This window comes from Pygocentrus nattereri, chromosome 18 (assembly GCF_015220715.1).
Source record: "Pygocentrus nattereri isolate fPygNat1 chromosome 18, fPygNat1.pri, whole genome shotgun sequence".
Classification (NCBI taxonomy): domain Eukaryota; kingdom Metazoa; phylum Chordata; class Actinopteri; order Characiformes; family Serrasalmidae; genus Pygocentrus; species Pygocentrus nattereri.
Window position 1 is genome coordinate 31,137,016 of NC_051228.1, and position 16,909 is coordinate 31,153,924.

Consider the following 16,909-nt stretch of genomic DNA (forward strand, 5'->3'; position numbering starts at 1 on the left):
TATGTAAAAGAACACAGGCTCAACTTCATCATCCATATGCACTCACCGGCCACTTTATTAGGTTCAGTTGCTTAGACAATACCTAGTCAGCCAATCACATGGTCGCAACCCAATGCATTTAAGCATGTAGAGGTGGTCAAGACAACTTGCTGAAGTGCAGACCAAGCATCAGAACGGGGAAGAAAGGTGATTTAAGTGACTTTGAATGTGGCCTGGTTGTTTGTGCCAGACAGGCTGGTCTGAGTATTTCAGAAACTGCTGATCTACTGGGTTTTTTACACACAACCGTCTCTAGGGTTTACAGAGAACGGTCCAAAAAAGAGAAAATACTCAGTGAGCGGCAGTTGTGTGGACGAAAATGCCTTGTTGATGTGAGAGGTCAGAGGAAAATGGGCAGACTGGTTCGAGATGATAGAAAGGCGACAGTAACTCAAATAACCAACCCAAATCTCTGAGGAACGTTTCCAACACCTTGTTGAAAGTATGCCATGAATAATTAAGGCAGTTCTGAAGGCAAAAGGGGGTCTAACCTTTTACTATCAAGGAAAAGCAACCTTTTATTAGGTGTACCTAATAAAGTGGCCAGTGAGTGTACAGTGGAAAATTTTGAGCACCCTAGTAAAATTACTAATTTTGTTGATTTTTTTTTTTTGGTTGTTTTTGTTGTTAACACACTTCTGTACAATTTTTTGCATACTTACTATTTATTTGCTGAATTTAATGCATTGTAAAAAATAAAACATTAAATATGTACAAGAATGGTGCACATTTTCCAAAATGGTAAACTAAAACTGAGCATTAACTTGTGCAGACGTATGTTCTTTGTAGAGGATGTGTTAAATTCACTTTCACTTAGAAAATCACAATATTTAATTTGATGGGAAATCTTTGTATGACCAGTGTTTTTGTTTTGGTTTTTTTTGTATGTAAACCCATTTCTGCCAGGAGGGAGAAAAAATGTTTTTTCATTCTGTTTAAGGTTCAAACACTGACTCAATTTCTCAACATCATCTCAGGTCAGGTTCATTCTGTAGCCAGTGATCAATTAATCGAACTGTGATAATTACACACACAACCAAATGTGATAACATTCATAACAACAAGGTTAAAAGGCACTAAATGATAGATTAATAGGTATCCAGTGAGAAACTAGAGACATGGGATTCATTAGATGAACATACGGTAGTTAGCTGAAACTTGGAAATAGCTATTTTATGGGGTTTGAGTAGTATGCAGAATGTAATAAGTGTAATGACTAGGTTTAAATTAAAAGGGGAGGAGAGTAACACAGCATCGAGACTGAATCATATAGCTACAGAAGTGAGAGTGCCTTACTGATGTGAAGCCTGGATGGCAGACTCTCCCACCAGCCGTGGCTGGTTACGTCAGGCCACAGTTTCACACCAGGCCACTGAAACAAACTTACGTGATGGCTTGCAAGTCGGCGCTGTTTTATTTCTGTCAGTAGTTCTTAAACTATGTTAGAAGTTTTCACAATGATCTACCATTAGCCATCAAAACTCTTACGCAATTTGAAACAAACACAGCTTGATTAGTCTATTTAACATGTAAATGCAATCCGTCTAATAATAAACAACTCTGTCAGATTACTGTGCGACTGATGCTAAAAACAAACTGATAAATTCATCAATAAATTGATTCAAAGAAGTTGTGAACTATCAAATAATAATCTCGGTGAGAGAAATTTTAGTACAGTTTATGAATCGTAAAATAAAGATCAAAACTTGGGAATTTTAGTATCAATTTACGAAATGCATTAATCTGACAATCTGCATGGGGAAATATTAGTTATGAGTTACATGTCGATATTTTAACAGACACATAGAGGGCATTCTTTCACAGTTCGATTAGGAAAGGAGAATTGTTTGAATTTAGCATTTGAGTAAAGGGTAGCATGTCATATAGGTCGGCAGAGAGCAGGAGAATGGAACTGTTTTTAATAATTCAGTATCTGAAAGGAGCTGAATGAATTTATGACTTATGGAATGTGCTCATGTGCAGAGGGTAGTGGGAGAGAGAGGAAAGAGAAAGATCCCAATAGAGAATTTCCAAAAGTCTTAGTAACTTGGTTTGTATCTAGAATTTGCTTATTAAGTCAAAAGTCTCCAGACATACTTGTGCAGGTTGAGAAAGAAGGGAGGTGATTCTCCCTAGCCCTACCTAGAAGTCAAAAGGTCAACTTGGTCCTGAGAGTTCGGCTCAGCTTTTGAATAAAAGTAGCCTAATCGGCTCCAAAAAGTAGGTTGAGTCCAAATTAAAGCATTGAGAAATGTCAAACACCTTAAACAGGTGATGAAATCATGCCTGGCTAAAAAGGCACATCTAGATCTGTTAAAGATCTAGTCCTTTATAAGTGATGATGGGTCAAAGGCCACTTTGCCAAAAATCCATCAGTAAAAATTTCAACAGTATAAGATTAATGTTCCTTAGAGTGTGATCGCAAAACTGTAAGGTATTTCATCCTCTGCAGTGGATAATGTCATCAGAATATTCAAGCAGTCCAGAGAAATGTCTGTATGCAAAGAATAAGGCCAGAAACCACAAATGAATGACCATGACCTTAAATCTCTCAAAGAGCACTGCATTAAAACCACCATGTGTCTGTAATGAATATCACCACATGGCTGAGGAATACTTTAGCAAACTATTGTCAATAAATACTGTCAATGCATTCACAAATGTAACATAGGACTGTGCCATGAACAGTGTAAGTCATATGTTAACAGCATCCACAAATGTCTTGACATATTTCAACATGACACCAAACCACATTCTGCCCACTACAACAGCATGGCAGTGTAATCAGGCAGTGTAGGTGCTGTAGACTTGCCTGCAGTCAAGAACTGTCTTTTATAGGAAACGCATGAGACTTTATCAAGCTTAAAATATGATACTGTAATAAGGCTATGTATAGCTGCACAGCTGAAGACCAAGAATGCTAACAAAGGAAAGGTGATGTAGCACATTGGTACACGGGCTCCTGTCTCAACTTTTTGGAATGTGTTGCTAACATCATAAGATAAGATAAGATAAGTTCACAGGGTAAACTATTAAATGCTGTGTATTTGTAGCATTTTCAATTTAATACATGTGCAGCAAAATATATCAATTGATGTTTTCTGTTTTATGAGCAGTTCCCATGCTTTTGGAACTGGGATTGTAAATGATTATTTCAACACAGGAGTCATGATATTGAGAAAATAAAATATGTCAAGATGCTATATCAAAAACTGAAGAAAATTTGTTTGAAAATTAATTTTTACTTTCTATTTTGAAACATGTTTGATTTTGGCTGGTGGGATGAGCTGAACTTTATTTTAGAAATTGTGTGAAACAGTAAAATCCTTAATTTTTTCATGGAATGCATCTTGGCTGTATAAGATCTGTGTGATTTAAGCATAACCTCTTATGTGTATGATGGGCGACTCACATTTCTGTGAGGAATAACACAGCAATAATCTTTTGGAAAAGAAAACTCAAATCACTGTTTAGGCCAAACCTGCTCTTTGATAGAGCCGTTCAATATACCTTAAAGGGTTAAGCAGCAACATCATTTTTCCTAAAACTGTTTGATTATAGGTTTCCAGTTTCTTAAGATGGTTAATTAAGACACATATTGTCTCCTCCCAGCATTTCGTGCATTTGAGAAAAACGCCTGTAAATATATGTGAAATGAGACAAAGAGCAGAGTCTTATTATAGATCCTAAAAAACTGCTGCTGTCACGGTTGGCTCCTCCCTCTACTCCATGTGCTCCTTTGTTTTGGTCTTCCATGTGTGCGTTTTGGTATCTGTAGTCCTGCCCCTTGTTTTGTAACTCCGCCCTTGATTGTTTGCACCTGACCCTCGTTATTCCTGTGTATTTAAGCCTTGTGTTTGCCTCTTGTGTTGGCCGGTCTCTGTTTGCTGTGTTTATTCTGGTTTATGTCATGTCTGCCCCCCGATCTATCTGTGTTGGCTCTATGACCCTGGACTGTCTTGACCATGACCCTGGATTTGCCCTTAAAAAAAGTCGCTTACCTCCGCACATGCATCTGCCTCATCGCTCCGCGTTACAGCTGCACCTAGTTTTAGTAAATTGTGAGTCACTTTTTAATGCTAAAATAGAAGCAACATCTCAAAACACTAAAAAACCTGCTCTTTAGTCATCACACTGCCCCATATTGACAAATGTGTTTTTCAAGTCCTGTTCCTGTAGTGATTTTACCCTTTTTTCTCCTCTTAAAAAGTGGAATTATCATGGTTCAAAGTAGTCTCAGTACAGACATGTACAGAATCTACTATATTGCAATGGCAGATCTGCCATAAGGACTCTATCTATGACGTTAACCTAAAAGCCACTGTAAACAGCCGCAGTCTGCCTGTTTGTGCAAAATAAGTGAGAGTGGAGAGAAGTGCTGCAGTCAGAGCCGAACACAGTACAACAACACTGGCCTATTCAGCCTACAGCAGGTTAGCTCCACCATATATATAGAGACCCTTCATTTACCAAAATGATCATTAGATTTCCGTTATGCATTTTTCAGAAGCTATTTCTGAGGAGTGTTGATCTATGATAATGTATTTGGATGTGGAAGGGGGTTCCAAAAATGATTCAATGGTATAGAGAAAAAGGGACTCTTACCATCCATGAAACACCTGATAGGCCATTAAAACTGTCTCCATCATGTAAACAGTACTTAAAACTTTCATAACTGAGGGATACTCAAGCTCCACTCTTGCTTCTGAAAAAATATACAAGTGTTTCTGTCCAGCCCTGCGATGGACTGTCAACCTGCCCAGGGTGTATCCTGCCTTCCGCCCAATGACTGCTGGGATAGGCTCCAGCTCTCCTCGCAACCCAGAAGGATAAGCGGATTAGAAAAATGTATAATTGTGTCATCCCCCCCCAAATATACGTTTGATTGAAAGTCATGTAAACGAATAAATTAATAAATGAGGGCTGCTCTCTTTTTTCACAGTGCTATACCAAGGCACAGTGACTAAAAGAACCTGTTTTATTCTCAAGGGACCAAGAGAAGTTGGAAAAGCATCATGTAAAAATGAATTTTGACAAATTTTGGCCCACACACCCATATAAACAAACTTCCAAAAAATCAATAAAATACACAAAAAATGAAGAACATATGCCCTTTTAAATGCTGTGCATTGCTATATATAAAATTCTCATTTCTTTTTTTGGCTCTTTATAAATAGTCCAAACCTAACATTAAGAACATTTTTTGCTTGTCTTATTAAGTTACAATTGCTTAGAACCAGGGTTTTGTTTCACCTCTATATGCATATGTATGCTTGTTTTCTTTTCTTTTTATTCTTTTTTATCCAGGTGTGTCATTTTCAGGGAGTTACAGCGACTACTTTGGCATGCATGTGGATGAAGACGCTGTGGTGCATCTCATGCTGTCCAATTATACCCTGCACAAACTCTACCCAGAATGTATCACCATAGCCGAGGTAATGGGCTTTGGCCCATCCACTCCTATCAGCTTTAGGCTGTCCACCACAGATAAAGCAGATGGCGTGGGACTATTTTAGATGTACTTTCCTTTATTTGCTGATGCATGTTCTTGGACATTGCTGCAAGTCTGCTGGAGTTTTCATCTGTGGGCCCTGAGCAAGTGCAGAAAACATCTCAAACAGTGCACAACGTGCAGAGCCAGTAACACAAAAGAACAGATACGTGGTTAGCATCATAAAGCAGATATCCAATTAAACACAGCCCGCAAGACTGAAATAACAGCTTTAACAGCTGAAGCAACTGCACAAGTGAAGAATACACACAGACAAAACATACACATTAGAGAATTGCATCCAATAGTGGCTGATCCACTGCTCACAGCTAAACATACGCTTAATAACCACAACACATTGAAGTGGATGTTACTGAATTGGCTGTTTACTTTTACTGTCTACTAGCCAATATTGCAACATTTTAGACCATCAAACAAACTTTTAGAACATTCCATTTGGTGATGTTTAGTAACTTTTGTTAGCACTCAAAAAAATTTGGACACCCCTCCTAATTATTGACTTCCTTCTCTCTTTTTTTAGCCACAGTCATTGCCAATAGGTATATAAAACCAAGCACATGGCCATGCAATCTCCACAGACAAACACTGGCAATAGAATAGGCTGTACTCAAGAGCTCAGTGACTTTAAACATTGTCATAGGATTCCACATTTTGCCACAAATCAGTTTGGGGGATTTCCACTAGCTAGATCTGCCCCAGTCAACTGTAAATGTTATTGTGCAGTAGACTACACAAACGCATAAAGGCTACATTTACACAGCAGGTAAAAGTGGCCCAAATCTGATTTTCTCACCGAATCCAAATTTTTTGATAGGCTTTTCACATTATCTTTTAAATGTGACCTGTATGCGACATTAGTCTGAACAGATCAGCTCCTAAACCGACCTGTATGCGCAAAAGAACAATGATTCATGTGGCTCGTGGCTCGTGTTGCTCCCAAAGCTTTTAGTTTCATCTTTGCCAGCATCACAGGAGTGATTATAAAGTTCCAGTGGTTGATAGCTGGGTTCATCACCCACAGTGTGTTCGAGTTCTCTGTAAAAGGGCACATTATTTGGCTACAGCCACTTCTTTGGTTTGTGTCTCCTCCTTTTTTTTTTTTTTTTTTTACACTGCAGCCACGTTTTCCCCTTGGCTGTGTTCGGCCATTTCATTTGAAACCTCATTGAACATGTAGCAGTTATGATAAGTCTCTTCGAATTTTTTGGTGCAGAAACATTAGCCTTATCACAGCAGCGTGAAATTATGACGAATGTCAAGTTGGACTGACGTAAAAGTCTCATGAATTCCGATCAGGCTCTTCAGAGTCATATTACCGCAGATCAGATACGGATTTCACATATAAAAATCAGAATTGAAAATGTCAGATTCACTGTTTTTTGCTGTTCACACTGACACACAGATGACACATCTGTGTTACACTACATTTCCAAAAGTATTCACTCACCCATCCAAATCATTGAATTCAGGTGTTCAAACCACTTCCATGGCCATCGGTGTATAAAACCAAGCACCTAGGCCTGCAGACTGCTTCTACAAACATGTATGAAAGACTAGGTCACTCTCAAGAGCTCAGTGAACTCCAGCGTGGTACCGTGATAGGATGCCCAGGAAGTCCAGTTGTGAAATTTCGTCACTACTAAATATTCCACAGTCAACTGTCAGTGGTATTATAACAAAGTGGAAGCGATTGGGAATGACAGCAACTCAGCCACAAAGAGTAAAATGAGAGCAGGGTCAGCGGATGCTGAGGCATATTGTGTGTAGAGGTCACCAACTTTCTGCAACCTCCAAACTTCATGTCGCCTTCAGATTAGCTCAAGAACAGCATAGAGAGCTTAATGGAATGAGTTTGCATCGAATGCAGTGGTGTAAAGCGCCACCACTGGACTCTAGAGCAGTGGAGACATGTTTTCTGCAGTGACAAATCATGCTTCTCCATCTGGCAATCCAATGGATGGGTTTGGTGGTTGCCAGGAGAACGGTACTTGTCTGACTTGTCTAGTTTGGTGGAGGGGGGATTATGGTATGGGATTGTTTTTAAGGAGTTGTGCTCGGCCACTTAGTTCCAGTGAGAGGAATTCTTGATGTTTCCGCAAACCAAGAGATTTTGGACAATTTCATGCTCTTTGTGGGAACAGTTTGGGGACGGCCCCTTCCTGTTCCAACATGACTGCACACCAGAACTTGACTGGCCTGCACAGAGTCCTGACCTCAACCTGATTGAACACCCTTTGGGATGAATTAGAGCAGAGACTGCGAGCCAGGCCTTCTTGTCCAACATCAGTGTCTGACACTGTCACAAATGCCCTTCCAGAAGAATGGTCAAAAATTCCCATAAAAACACTCCTAACCCTTGTAGAAAGCCTTCCCAGAAGAGTTGAAGCTGTTATAGCTGCAAAGGGTGGGCCAACATCATGTTAAACCCTATGGATTAAGAATGGGATCTCACTCAATTTTATGAGTGTGAAGGCAGATGAGCGAATACTTTTGGAAATATAGTGTATGAAGAAAAAGATTGGATTTGGGCCACTGCTGTGTAAACGTAGCCAAAATCACCTAACTGCTGTTTCATTTCTCACTATAGAGTTCCAGACTGCTCCTGAAAGCCACATAAATAAGCCACAAGAAATAAGTGTGCAATGCCAAGCGTCAGCTGGAGTGGTGTAAAACATGCCACCACTGGACTCTGGAGAGGTGGAAATGTGATCTCTGTAGTGGTGAATCATGCTTGACTGTCTAGCAGCTAGCAGTCTGATAAAGGATTCTGGGTATGGTGAATGCCAGCAGAACTACTTGTCAGGTTGCAGGGTGCCAAAAATAAAGTTTGGTCTGAGGGTAGTGTACAGGGTTTTAGCTTGGCACTTTATTTCTAGTGAAGGGTGTCATTTTAGACAATTATGTGCTGCAGCAGTTTCCTGTTTGAGCACGGCTATGCCTTTGTGCTCAAAGTGAGCTCCATAAAAACATGGTTTGATGAGTTTGGTGTGGAGGAACTCCAGTGTCCTGACCTCAACTCCGTCAAACACCTTTGGAATGAATGGGGGCATCGATTGCGAGCCTGGCTTTCTCATTCAACATGATTGCCTTGCCTCACAAGTGCTCTTTTAACAGAATGGGCACAAATTCCCACACTCCAAAATTTGTTCACATCAATACTATACATTTCACCAAGTCATTCATGTCGCAAGAAACAGTGGCCAAAATATTTATCAAAAGGTCCTTTGCTTCTCACAAACAGGGCAGCCTGTTGCATTGTGTATAATGCTTTTCTCATTTAGCTAAATCATTATAATCACTTAACTCACTTTGAGATGCTTTTAGTAAAGGAGCTCCACATGAGATGAAGCACAAAACAAACAGAAGTCTTCAAGTGAAAATATGAAAATATGCACTGCCCTTCACAGTATCAGTAAACGGCCACACTGCGCTACTCTCCATTTTGGAAAAGGAAAAGTAGCATGTAGACTTTAGCACTTCATTCAGAAGCTGAAACTGTTAGTGCCTCCTGATACACTATTTGAATGTTTGGAGCCCAGTTTAAGCACCTTTGTAGCTGTTTTGGCATTCTTATCCTTTTGGCATTTGAGAAAAAGTTCTAATATCTGCTTCACAGCCAGTTTCTCATCTTGGTTGTTGCCATGCCAACGCCAGAGATGACCGTGATCGGTTCAAGAGTTCATGTTGCTGTTGAAAGTTTGAACAGAGCAAAATTGAACAGCGATAAAATAATGTTGCATTTTCACGTCATGTTTGGTTTGCAAGATATCAGTTATACGCAGTCTTGAATTAATTTAATGTTGTTAGAATAAATTGCATAAATAAATTGCGCACAATGTGTGAAGAACATAATAGGTACAAAAATATTCGTCCAACAGGCACATATATGGGAGGGTCAGGTGTCCACATACTTTTGGCCATACAGTGGCTATATAGTGTATTTGCACAAATGCACAGTTATGTCCAAAAGGTTTGAAATCAAACAGCATATTAATAATTCTCATTATTTTATTCTATAAGAAGTTGTATGGGAATATAATGAAATCAGCTGATTACTCAAATGAACGGTATGACCAGGTTATCCCATCAATAGCACTGATTGCACTGGCATATTCCTGGAAAACAATGCCAAGATTCATTGGATTTAAATTGTGAAAGAATGATTTCAGCAGCATGAGGAATCATTTTCACACATGAATAGGCCACCACAGAGGCCTGACCTTAACCGCTTTAGAAGGTATGTGCTGGAGAAGACATTATGGAGTGGTTTGATTCTCAAATTGTCATTATAATATCTTGGCTAATGATGAGTGCAACCCTAGTTGGAAGTAAATGGAGCAACTTCACAAAGTTGGCACAACAGTGCCATGGCAAATGTGTGCTGTAATCAAAGTCCAATGACATATAAGAGCGCTTTTTTTTTGGAAATACTAAAACCTGAAGGACAAAATATGCCATAACTTTGCACAGGTTGCATTTTCTGATTTATTTTTTTCCAATATGTTAAATTCAGCAAATAGTAAATGCTAAAGTCAGATACTATCTTAAATGAAAAATTTATTTGCACATTTATGCAGTTATTATATATATATTTGCATCGGCTTTGCCGTGAGTTCTCTCACTCTTTCACCCTCTTAATAAGGGGAGAACCAACCCAAGGACAGAAGTTCATTGCTACTTTGGAGGTCTTTAGGCCCCCCCTTCCTCTCCAGAGCCTCTCTAACTTCTTCCCCTTTTCTTCGACCAATTACTGTTCTACTTATCCTTTTTTCCCCTCTTTTTTCAAAATGGAAATTTCATTTGATTCGCCTCTTCCTCTTTCTCTGTCTCTGTCTCCCAGCGCCTTTATTTAAAGCATTAACTCCAAGAGAAATGGAGGTGGAATGGTGAAGTTAATGGAACAGGGAGGATAATTGGGTAATTAGGACCTAGTGGTTAGTGAGGAGAACAGGGAGCTCTTCAGGAGCACAATCCTGCGCCTCCCTCCAGCTCTGCCTTCGGCGCTCCCAATCGCCCACCAGTTTTCTCTCGTTCTTCTATTCTTTCTTTCTCTCCACTTCTCCTCCCTCCTCCCCTCCTCTTCCTCTCCCTCTGCTTTTCTCCCACTCGCTCTCACCATTACCTCTCCTGACTCACCCCAGAGCCATGCTGCCTGTAATGAAAGCAGCCGTTGGAGCAGTTTCTCTCCTAATGTTCAAATTGGTGCAATTTCTGCCCATCTGTCCATGTGATTAATCAATAGGGCGATGTACTGCACACACACAGAGTTAGAAAATTGCAGCTTCTTTAGTACTTTTGGGTCTAGATTTTGGCTAGAGATTTGACCATCCTTAACGTGTCCTGTTGAGCTCCCTTCTTTGCTGTTCATGCTTCCATTTGGTGTGTTTTCGTGCGAATGATATGCAGGATGTTTCGGGGATGCCAGGCTTATGCAGACCGATCCAAGAGGGCGGGCTGGGCTTCGATTATCGATTGGCCATGGCCGTTCCTGATAAATGGATCCAGGTAAGCAAGCCTCTTTCTTGACATTAATGGCAGTATCTGTCACCAAGTTACTTACTATTTCAAACCTGTCAAATTCAGAGTACTAATCAAATCAAGTGCTATTTTGATGATTAATCAGTTAATCTGAATTTTTAAAACAATACAAATGGACATAACTGAACGATAGCAAACCATTTGAATCATTACACTTTGTTTAAAGATGAACACTAAGGCCTTTAAAGGAAAATTTCATTGTATTTTCAACATTTCTGCTATAAGTGAGATTTAAATAAAAACATTAATAGCGTTGGTGTGAAGTTGAGCATTGTACCAAGACCTTGCCAGCTCAGATGTAGTTTACTGTGGTGGTGATAGGAAGCAGAAACCAATTTTATTTATCATCTAAAATGACCAGGTGACCCACACAAAAAATTTGACATTTCCCGTGGCGTCCCACAAAGTTCAGTTTTGGGGCCTTTGTTATTCTCTTTGTACATGTTACCTCTAGGTGATGTCATCAATTTTTACAGCTATGGTAATAAAACACAGTTATACATGTCTCTTCTTTCTCAATGGATGTCACCAAATTTCCTACAACTAAATCAAGAAAAAACTTAAATGCTGATCCTTGGTACTAAAATTTAGAGAAAGCTGCTTTATAAGAAGCTAGGTTGTTTAGCTTTGTATACCAAACCTAAAATACGAAAACTTAGCTCTGTTCAATCTCTGTAAATCTAGTCACTAAAGTAGCTTTTTAACACTTGAGAATATTGCTCAGTTTTGTTTGTGCACTTGTTACAAGCAGAGTTAATTACTGTTATGTTCTTCTTACTGGGCTTCAAAAAAACATCAATCATCTACAGCTCTACAAAATACAGCAGCACAGATCCTAACAAAAAAAAAACTAAAAACAGAGCTCTCCAGTTCAAAACTCCTGACCTAGCACACCACAGAGTGTTTGTCTGTTTATGTTCCAACACAATTGCAATTACCTGCCATAAAATACCAGTAACGATGATGTTGATGTTGCAGTTTTCTGTTATGCTATCCACAATTCTGTCCTGTATAAGCATGTATGGATGCAAGCTTGAGCATATTTACTTAGCCTTCCTTTGATGTGGAGCAGGTTTGTAACCCAGGTCCTTTTCGAATGTTAAAGGAAATGGATTGATTTAGTTTTCTGTTTGAGTTCAGAGGGTAATCAAACTCAGCCGGTCATCTCAGTTCACATGGTCACCTGCTTTTTTTATCTGTCCTTCTATCACATCCTTTGCTGATCACAGTGCATCCCTCCCCTCTGATCAGTCACTGCTTGAAAGCTGTAATGAGCTTTATGTACTGACACACTGTGACACTGAGCTCCAGAGTGTAAGAGTGAGCGACTTGTCCTCTCAACATCAGATGAGAAATTCAGAGGTTTGAAAGGTTTTGGACGGTAGCTCATCAATTAAAGTGACTGTCTGGCAAAAAATCGAATCTGTGCAGTTTCTCCTTTAGCCCAAATGGGGTCAATCAGCCTTAACTTTATTTGGTGTCTGATGTTTGCTTGTTTAGTTTTAGCACTGGAGCTATGAGGCTAAAGTTGCTAATAAGCAATGGAAGCTTATAGTCACCAGTGATTTCTGCAGGACTCCATGACTAAAACATCACATATGACTCAAATAATGTGTCAAGCACTTGGGTATAGACTCACTTCAGACATATTGCATGACATACTGCTGTCTATAAAAATAGGTATATCACATACAGTTGTATGCAAAAGTTGTGGCACCCCTGGTTAAAGGACATGTTTTGCTGATTTTCTAAGTGAAAGTAAATGAACACATTCTCTGCAGAGAACACACTTATGCAATTTTAATGCACAATTACTGTTTATAAACTGAATATAACATATTGGGAACAAAATGAAATATAAAATGAGACCATTGCAACAGCTAAGGCTCATACAGTTAGGCCCAGAAATATTTGGACAGTGACACAAGTTTTAGCATTTTAGCTGTTTATCAAAACATATTCAAGATACAGTTGTATAATCAACATGGGCTTAAAGTGCAGACTCTCAGCTTTAATTTCAGGAAGGCTTTAGGAATTACAGCTCTTTCATATGTAGCTGCCTCTTTTTCAAGGGACCAAAGGTAATTGGACAATTATCTCAAAGGTTTATTTCATAGGCTGCATGGACTATTCCCTCATTAATTCATCATCAAATAAGCAGGTAAAAGGTCTGGAGTTGATTCCAGGTGTGGCATTTGCATTTGGAAGCAGTTGGTGTGAACCCACAACATGCTGTCAAAGGAGCTCTCAATGGAAGTGAAACAGACCATCATTAGGCTGAAAAAAAGAAGAAATCCATCAGAGAGGTAGCAGAAATGTTAGAAGTGGCGAAATCAACAGTTTGGTACATTCTGGGAAAAAAAGAGCACACCGGGGAGCTCAGGAACTCAAAAAGGCCTGGATGTCCATGGAAGACAACAGTGGTGAATCCTTTCCATGGTGAAGAAAAACCCCTTCACAACATCCACTCAAGTGAAGAACACTCTCCAGGATGTAGGTCTGTCAGTATCTAAGTCTACCATAAAGAGAAGACTTCAAATACAGAGGGTTCACCGCAAGGTACAAACCATTAATCAGCCTCAAAAATAGAAAGATTAGACTTTACCAAAAAGCATCTAAAGAAGCCAGCCCAGTTCTGGAACAGCATTCTTTGGACAGATCAACCTGTACCAGAATGATGGGAAGAAGAAAGTAGGGAGAAGGCTTGGAACAGCTCATGATCCAAAGCACACCACATCCTCTGTAAAACATGGTGGAAGCAGTGTGATGGCATGGGCATGCATGGCTTCCAATGAACATTTTATTTATGGCAAAGTTACTTTGTCCAATTACTTTTGAGCGCCTGAAATGAGGAAGCTTAGTAGAAAATTGGTTGCAATTCCTAAACGTTTCACAGGATATTTTTGTTCAACCCTTTGAATTAAACCTGAGAGTCTACACTTCAATTGCATCTCGGTTGTTTAATTTCAAATCCAATGCGGTGGCATGCAGAGCCCAGATCATGAAGATTGTGTCACTGTCCAGATATTTCTGGGCCTAACTGTATATAGTCATTATCACATGTTTTATCTCATACAATTAGTTAAACTCTAATAAATAAAAAATGAGCAATAAAAGTTATGGAACAAATGCCATATTTAAGTGTGCTCCCTGTAGAGGATGTCAACTTATTGCCACTTCAGTTACATCAACCAAACATGCAGTTTGACTGCGTGTTCAAACCTGAGCATAGGACTGTATCTAAACAGTAGTAGCAGTCATCTTGAAACCTGATTTTTGTCTGTGCTTTTGTCTATTTTTATACTTCACACACCAAACATGTCTTCTTGATATCGCACCAAACAATGATGCCTATCTATCACATCAGGCACTGATGCCATGAGGATCAAAGAGCTGTCAGTGCCATTAAAGCAGGCCATGATGAAGCTAAACAATCAAAACAAATCAATCAGAGGTGAGGAGGAATCTTAGGTGTGTCAGAATCAACTGCTTGGTACGTTGTGAAGAAGCAAGAAAACATTCAGTAGATTCACAACAGCAAAGAACCACAGAAAATCACAAGGGTGGATGATCGAAGAATACTTACTGAAAAATATTGAGCAGGTAGGGTCGTGGGAAGTGGGGTACTGAGGGGCTTGCAGCATCCCCTGATTTCAGGACTGCAGCTGCTAAAATAACAACGGCTCAATAATAATACAAAGATATGAACTTTTTAATAATTTAAGCTTAGCAAAGACCCTGGTGGGTTTGATTTTGAGTGGAGTTTGTATTTTTCTACTTTCTCTTATATATTTTCAGCCATGCATTGCTTAATTTATCTTGTATTGTACTCCTGAATTGCTTTCCTCAACAACAGCTGGCCATTTTCAGGGCTAGGTAACTAAAACATTTTCAGGGCTAGGTAACTAAAACACACCAGTTTAAGGTTCAAATAGAGAAAGCGTATGTAGAGATAGAGGCCGGTTTTAACCCAAAAGCAGCCCAGAGCTGTTTTTAAACTTGATTAAAAAATAATATGACAGATTAATGTTTTTTGAATCATTATATCTCCTGCTCAGTGTAAGTTCCCATGTTAAATCTCATTGCATGACTGTGGACATGACAAAATCAGTTATGATGGCAAATATCAAACATCTGATTGGTCGCTGCATAGTTATTTGCATAATGCAGAATGAGACAGCAAAGAAAGGATGTGCATCAGTGGTCTGATGTGTCAGTTATATGCGTTTATACAACACTTGCAAGTTGATTGGTTGAGAAACGTTCTAATCATGCTGATATTTCGCAATAACATCACTGGTTTTTCACAAACACTGTATCACTCAACTAAGATGCCATTGCTAAGCAACGAGATTGACAGCTGTAGGAGACGCAACAAGCCATTTGAACATTTTTACTTCTTACTTTGCGCACAAACAGAAAATGGATACTTTCAAGATTACATTTGACCGACAGCCGATTTGGTCAGACTCTGAAGATGAGACTACAGTAAATTCCCAAACTGTCATCAACACTGAGCAGCTTTTCAGTCGGCAGCTGTGCCAGAAGAAAAGCTAAACAACCTGGAATCAGCCAGAAATGAACCCAATACGTGTAGTCCGATATCAGGGTCCAAATCAGATTGAGCCATAATACTTACGCAATATTAAAAAAAACCCCAAAAAAACAAAAAACCTGCTCAGTGGTGATGAGAGTGTCGGAATTTAGTGTAAGGAGCTGGAGAACGAACTGCCAGCTGTGCAGCAAGTGAACGGAGCTCGTTACTCTGACGTAGCAACAAGCTGCTTGTTAAGGAACTATAATTTGGCAGAAGGAACTGCTAACATTAAAACATAACACCACATTCACAGCCCAATTGAATAATGTCTTACTTTATTTATTTCATTGTTGTATAAAAGCAATAGAACACTCATGGTTGTGTGTTATTGCGTATAACATCACGGCTGTGATGATATTTCGCAATAACACACTCCCTCTCGTGTTCTATTGCTGTGTTGTCCTCTATCACTTCATTAAAAGGTAAAAAAAGCAAATGATTTAGCATGATCTCATCATTCACATCACATATATGCTTTTTAACACCCTTAAAACACCTAACTTAAAACATCTTCCTACATCCCTGTGAGCAGGTTAGGAACACTCTTCAGAATGCATCAGTCAGTCAAAGACTAACATAAAGAGAACAAAAGTACGATCTCAGAAGTTTTACTACACAGTGCAAACATCACCATGGTGAGGTGCAGAAATACAAGGTACAGTCTGTTAATGATGACTGTCAGTGGCAACACTAGGATAAACTCAGGTGTGTACTTAAGTATCTTAACTGCTCAGATTCAACTGCCTTAAAACTCAGTGGTTGTTGCTTCATCTAGCTGCAATTAACCTAAAACACACTGCTAAAGGAATTGCAGGGTTTTTCAGGACAAAAACATGGAATATTTTTTGACTGACCAAGTCAGTCACTGGACTTGAAGCCTAATGAGTATACATTTCACTTGCTGAAGACATGAGTGAAGATAAAGAGTCTCAAAATGAAGACACCCAGGATCTGGTGATGTTTATGGGTTGCAGACTTCAGGTCGTCATTGATTGCAAACCAAGTGTTGATCAACTGCTCAGTTAACTACGTTGTTTGAAATGAGGTGCTGCACAGAAAGTCAGTGACCACCCTTTAGTTTATTTAATTTCTAGTCAAATAGGCTATTAAACACAAGGTTATATTGCAAGATATATAGAAACTGGGACTCCTAATAACTGTGCAAGACCTAGTATACCACCAAGCCATTATGTAGAAAATGTGCAAATCAAACAAGGAAGCTA

General features: G+C 39.3%; 1 protein-coding gene across 1 annotated transcript in view; it reads left to right on the plus strand.

Annotated features, from left to right (window-relative positions):
- gbe1a (glucan (1,4-alpha-), branching enzyme 1a) overlaps window positions 1–16,909 on the plus strand; it is a 235,988-nt gene that overhangs the window by 123,909 nt on the left and 95,170 nt on the right. Inside the window, exons 9-10 of the mRNA XM_017681944.2 lie at window positions 5,347–5,474; window positions 10,958–11,056. Of these exons, the coding sequence (XP_017537433.1) occupies window positions 5,347–5,474; window positions 10,958–11,056 (227 nt within the window). The remainder of the gene's footprint in view (window positions 1–5,346; window positions 5,475–10,957; window positions 11,057–16,909) is intronic.